Source organism: Engystomops pustulosus, chromosome 3, assembly GCF_040894005.1.
Source record: "Engystomops pustulosus chromosome 3, aEngPut4.maternal, whole genome shotgun sequence".
NCBI lineage: Eukaryota > Metazoa > Chordata > Amphibia > Anura > Leptodactylidae > Engystomops > Engystomops pustulosus.
Genome location: NC_092413.1, coordinates 158,453,405 through 158,459,404, shown reverse-complemented (window position 1 = coordinate 158,459,404; position 6,000 = coordinate 158,453,405). Strand labels below are relative to the sequence as shown.

The following is a 6,000-nucleotide window of genomic DNA, read 5'->3' as shown; positions in this document are numbered from 1 at the left end:
TGCATTGAAGACGGTATTTTGTATATAGTACGTTAGTATTACTTGGGCATGGTATTGCGGTATAATGTGTGCTATATGTGTTTATAAAGTTATATGTAGAGTAAGCTCCAGGCTCCCCTGTGTACAATGAGCCATCAGGTGTCCTCTGTATGTGTAATGATCCCTGACCTTGTGTACCTATGACACCTCAGTGCTCCATCATACCTCACTGTCCTCAATGTCATTTATAAATAAAGAAAATTGATGGAAAAAAACAACACTACAGTAAAACGTATGAGGTGGAGGAGTGACGTCACCGGATGCCGGAAGCGGGAGCGGAAACGGAGCGGCTGAAGAGGAGGAGGAAAAAAAATAACAAAACCAACCGCGGATAAGGAGTGGGAACCGGACCGGCGGGAAACTGATACGGTGTCTCTTCTCCAGTCCCGGTGACCTCCTCTTCCCCCCGCCGGGGGAGGATGGAGAAGGAGCGCGCTCGGTAACGCTGCTGGCAGGAATAGGAGATCAGAGCCGGAGGTAGGCGCTTCACTGTGGGCTCCCGTCATGAATGTGCCCGGACTGGGACTGGACTGACATTACCGCTATTGACTGCTGCGGGGACCCTCTATGCGGCCACTTGTGGCTCCTGCAGTGCACACGCCGGGGGCTCCTACACGAGTCAGGGACACCTCCATGTCTGGGCTATACTCACCACCGCTCTGCAGAAACCGGGTCTCCTTATCAGAGATCGCATTTATATTATAGTTGGAAGCTTCGGTGTAGTGTTTGGCTGGGAATTGGTGGCACATGAAGTAACAGTGACTTTGAACAGTGTTCACATCAGTGCAGTTATTTCTGCCTATTTCCTTGTAGGAAGAGGAATGTCTGAGCTGTCAGGGCCATCACCTGATGGAGACAAACGGGTCTGTCAGATTTTAGTCTTGGTGTCATCTCACCAGAAAAATCCCCTTCCCTCCTAACTCTTTATTGTAGGTCCTAAGGCTAATGCTGACCTGACACTAATGTGACCCCTGCTGTGTCAGGATGTCTTGTCTCCTGCTGCTGCAAACAGTACCTGGAGTTTACATGTTGTATTTGTTAGAGCTGCTGCCATTATTGTGTTATTGGGGTGCGATTCACTTTCTTTTAGTACAATTTTTAAAATGTATTCATTCAGCGCACTTTTATGGGGCAATCGGGGGAATATCTGAGAGTTGTGGAATGTGTAGGTAAATTCGGTGTTCTGCTTATTAATAATAGGTAGGTTGATCTGTGGTTATTGTAGACATCAGATCAATGGGAAGTATAAGAATGAAAAGGCAAGAAACCAAATTGTCTAATAAATGTGCAGATTACTGAATATTTAAACCAATATTTACTGCTGTGTCAGCATTACAAAGCATCCATATTTATAGACAATGGCCCACATTTATCAAAAGCAGTTGCTTGTGCAGGGTGCTCCAGATTCATGAATTGTGGTGCACGTTCTTCATGAATCTGGCGACCCCTGTACTGCACCAACTAACATAGAACATGCGACACAATTCTTTCGGACAATGCATGATAACTGTGATGCACGGTCCGACTGTGCACTTTATAAATACATGTTCAAGCAGTTTGCACTGTTAAAACTTGTGAAATTAGACAAAAAAGGGTGCTTTAATAAATGTGGGCCAATATCTGGTGCAATTAATGTGTTATTCAACTCCAATTAAAGAGAATAGACCGTGTAGTGCCTGTCCTACAGATGTGTATTTCTTTGCAAACCACCTGTGAACTACATACCAATGGCACTTGTACAGACAGTAACTTGACTTGGGTCTCTTGCACCACTATGCAACCCATGTATGGTGACCTGATCCCATGGGCTGCACATAATGCTGTCTACGGGTGTCCCTGCATTATATAGAAATAAAATGTAAGGACCTCCTGTCTGCTGGGAGAACAGTCATGCAGGAACTGTAATAGTTTACACCTCTGCCCGCTGTGACCTCTGACGCTCTCTGGATGCTTTACTTTAGTCCCAATTTGTTAGGAATCCTACTGAAACTTCCAAAGTAGTATCACAGCTGCTATCCCTTTAATAATAAAGGATGAAATTCCAGTCACACTGTTATGAGTTTGAGAATCTATTAGTATATTCACGTGACGTGTTGGTAATACTCTGCGTGAGAGTGAACCCTAACTCTCTCATGTGGTGTGCACTGCCATTCCTTGGGCTATTCATCACTACATGCGATTATTGGTTTCACCTAAGACTAACAGTGTTTGAAGGTTTATTGTATGACCGAAACGTCACATATGGTTTACTGTGAAAATGGCAATAAATTCTAATACTCATAACAGAGTGACGAGAATTTCATCCTTTCCTATAGTCCCAGGCTGCAATGATTAGCTGTAAGGTGTTTGTAATGAAGTTTTAATGATAATCCTTGTTTCCATGGCATAAAGACATGTCACCAAAATGTCATCCCCTAAACCAACAATGCCTGTTCTGAAAGGCTTTCAAAGATTGTCACATAAAACTGGCTGCCAGTGAGACACTGTACCTTAATTACAGCTGTTTTTCTGACATGTAAATTGGCATACCTGACTCTTTTATCCTGGATATGCCTCTTCATTTCTGCCAGGCTGTCAGTGAACCATGCCTGGTTTGAGGAGACGGCTCTGTGTCTCTTCAAATCTCGGGCACTACCCTTCCTCCTTGTTCTTTATTGACAGGTTTCACTTCTAGGACATTCTGCTGTATGGAAATAGTACCTAGGGACAGTCTGCCAGTATTCAACTACAGACCTATAAAGCTCTATTTACTTATAAGAAATATTGTCACCTTTTTTTTTCTTTTAAATGATGGTGCCTTGTGTTTCATTCATGTCATGTGACTAGGGTGATGGCATCTATGGTCAGTTTCCCACTAAAATTTGCTGTATCTGATCACATGAAATTACAGCATGACTTAATGGAGGGTGGGAATAGCTAGAAGTCCATGGAGGCATGCTGATCAGATACATACGTGGGGTATAAGTGGCAAATTTAAGGGTGGAAAGCACCTTGGATGACATCACCCTGGTCACGTGACATAAAGTCCTGAATAGTGAGGAGGCTTAAGGCATGTGGGCGGAGTAGGTGGGAGTATCCAACCCAGCAGGACTCACCCCCTCTGATGCTAAGTAATATCAAACGAAGGCTTCATTTACAATGACATTTGTGCCACATGCCTGCCGTGATGGAGCAAAGGGTTTTACACCTCCGATCTCCATAGAAATGACACGTCCTATCTTTTTCTCTTGTACGGAGCAGTACAGTGCCGGTATCGCTCCGTGTGGCCATTGCTGTCTATGAGGGATGCTGACGTTCATCCCCCCCCCCCCCCCCTTGCGATCACGTGAATGCGCCCTAAGGTTGATGTGACGGAGACCATTTTTAACTTAGAGTGGCTTTTAGTTAATGGGGTTCTATGTGTATCTGTATTTGACAGATTCCTCTTGAAGTGCAAACCTTAAGAGCCTATCTTGTACATAACTCAGGGATATTTTCGCAATGTGAAAAGTCCATTTTGTTTTTTCCTTTCCCTGTTGTCCTCTCCTGTTGTAGGTAGACACTTTCCTGAGTCCTTTCCTGTGAGAGAGGAAGCAGAGGCAACTGAGGATATGCCATTCATCGGGAGAGCTCACGCAGCAGTATTGTCTCCCGGTCCCAACATGTTAGAAAGTCTGACATTTCAGTTCACAAAAGGGAAATTGCCTCTTTCCCATCCCTCAAGCGATTATAAAGCTTTATGTTTTAAAATTTTATCGACAGTTTTTTTTTTTGTGTGTGTCTGAATGGATTATGTTACACATGTATCAGTAATTCTGTTTTTCTGATACATTACATAACAAATAGAGTTTGACATATCTCGCTACTATGGACTGTATGTTGAAAAGGCTTGTAGATAATACTGCAGATACACATCCAGTACATTGCAGTGCTGACCTCAGCGCTATTGTCGCATGAGAAACGTTACTGCTTATCAATTCCTCATGTGACCAACCATCTGGGATGGGTGATGGCCATAATATTTCTTTACCACCAGGTCTTTCGTGGTTGTATTTGTACAGCTCCTATTGTCAGAAATAGAACGAGGTTTATGAAATACATGAAAGCCGATACTTGTGGATAGCTTTCCTTACTTTTTGTAACATGACTGTGCTTTCCTTGGTGGTTGAGAGCGGTCATATTGAAGATGGAGCGGCATTAAAGAAAAACTGTGTTTTAAGTATTTGTGGTATTTCTGAAGGAAATGCAGTGTGTTATTTACAAACTGGAAACCCCCTTTATTTCCTGGAAACCGGTATATCCTGTTATACTAGAGAAGCCCTGCATGGATAGAGTGTAGAAAAAGCTTCTCCTACTGCCCCATGTCTCCGCTCAGTTGTATGGATCAGGGGTGACCTCACAAGGCCCCAGATGTCACAGGATAGAGAGAGCTGACTGCACTGATGAAGCTGTCCTTGTATGATAACTGTAACATGGCCCCTAGAACAAGTGTTCTCCGGTATCAGGTCTGCCATCTTCCTTGTTGGGGAGGGATGAATGACGTGGTATGTGGTGCTCGCTGCTCAACACATTTCAACAAAAATGTGCAGATCAGCAACAATTGGCTGAATGTGTAGTTCTACAATCTTTTCTGAAACCCTGAAAACTCATTGGAAAGTGAACTTGTTAGGGTTACTTTTCTCCAGACAAACGGTGTTGCCCTCTGTTCGCACAACTTTCTTTTTTTTTTTTTTTTTTTAATCATATCATTTTTATTAAGTTTTATCTTTTTAAACAGAGTACATATAGATATATTTTTAATTTGGTACATCATCGAAAGACAGTAAGCCAACAATTATCTGGCAGGACATACATAACATAACATAAAATAAAACCCACCCATCCAGTGCAGGTCGCAGCCGGCTAAACCCCCCCCCCCCCCCCCCCAATCCGGGTTCGCACGACTTTCTGCTGTTATGTATGGCATGCCTCTGTATTGGCAACCTAAGTGGACTTTTTATCCCACATATATGCTTTGAAAAATGGATCTCTGTCACTTTTGATGACTGTGTTAATCTTGCCATCCACAGCAGTGAAGTGCCTTGCTATTTAGTCATTTTTCATTTGTATCCTTACATATAGTGTTTATATTGTTGAATTTAACATGATTCCATATTCATTTGTCTTTTTAGGTTCCATATGCCGGATATATACTGTGCTGACTGTTTTCTCGTAAAGAGATAGCCAGTCTAGCTTGGTAATCATGCCACCAAGACCTTCCTCTGGTGAACTATGGGGGATCCACTTAATGCCCCCCAGGATACTGGTGGACTGTTTATTACCCAATGGAATGATGGTGACATTAGAATGCCTTCGGGAGGCGACTCTTGTGAACATTAAGCATGAGTTATTTAAAGAGGCACGGAAGTACCCGCTTCACCACTTACTTCAAGATGAATCCTCTTACATATTTGTTAGTGTTACACAAGAGGCAGAAAGAGAAGAATTCTTCGATGAGACCCGTCGCCTGTGTGACCTTAGGCTGTTTCAACCTTTCCTCAAAGTGATTGAACCTGTAGGCAACAGGGAGGAGAAAATATTAAATCGAGAAATCGGTAAGCTCCACTTTAACATTTTTACGACTACATTTTTACAACTACATTGTTACAGAAATGCAGTTCTAAATGCATTTATTTTGAGTTTGGTTAATGCACACAGATTTCTGACCCATTAGAATGATTTTGCATATGATATAATTGGTTAGATTTGGCCATTCACTGATCAGCTCATCTCGGGGTGTAATTGTTTTAACGGGTTGTCTGTAATTTAAAAAACATGGCTACTATCTTTCATAATCTGCTGCTCCGCTGTAGAGAAATGATTGTAACTAAGCTGCAATGCCACACACTCCCCATGGTCAGTGGTGGCGCTGTTTATGGAAAAAAAACATGTTTTTAACCTCTGAACAACCTCCTTAACAAAAGAGATGAAAGTTAGCCACAT

The 6,000-nt window shown here is 42.5% G+C and overlaps 1 protein-coding gene across 1 annotated transcript in view; it reads left to right on the top strand.

Annotated features, from left to right (window-relative positions):
• The first annotated feature begins 272 nt into the window (after positions 1-272).
• PIK3CA (phosphatidylinositol-4,5-bisphosphate 3-kinase catalytic subunit alpha) overlaps positions 273-6,000 on the top strand; it is a 30,884-nt gene continuing 25,156 nt past the window's right edge. The window contains exons 1-2 of the mRNA XM_072142767.1: positions 273-516; positions 5,190-5,612. Of these exons, the coding sequence (XP_071998868.1) occupies positions 5,261-5,612 (352 nt within the window). The 5' untranslated portion in view covers positions 273-516; positions 5,190-5,260. The remainder of the gene's footprint in view (positions 517-5,189; positions 5,613-6,000) is intronic.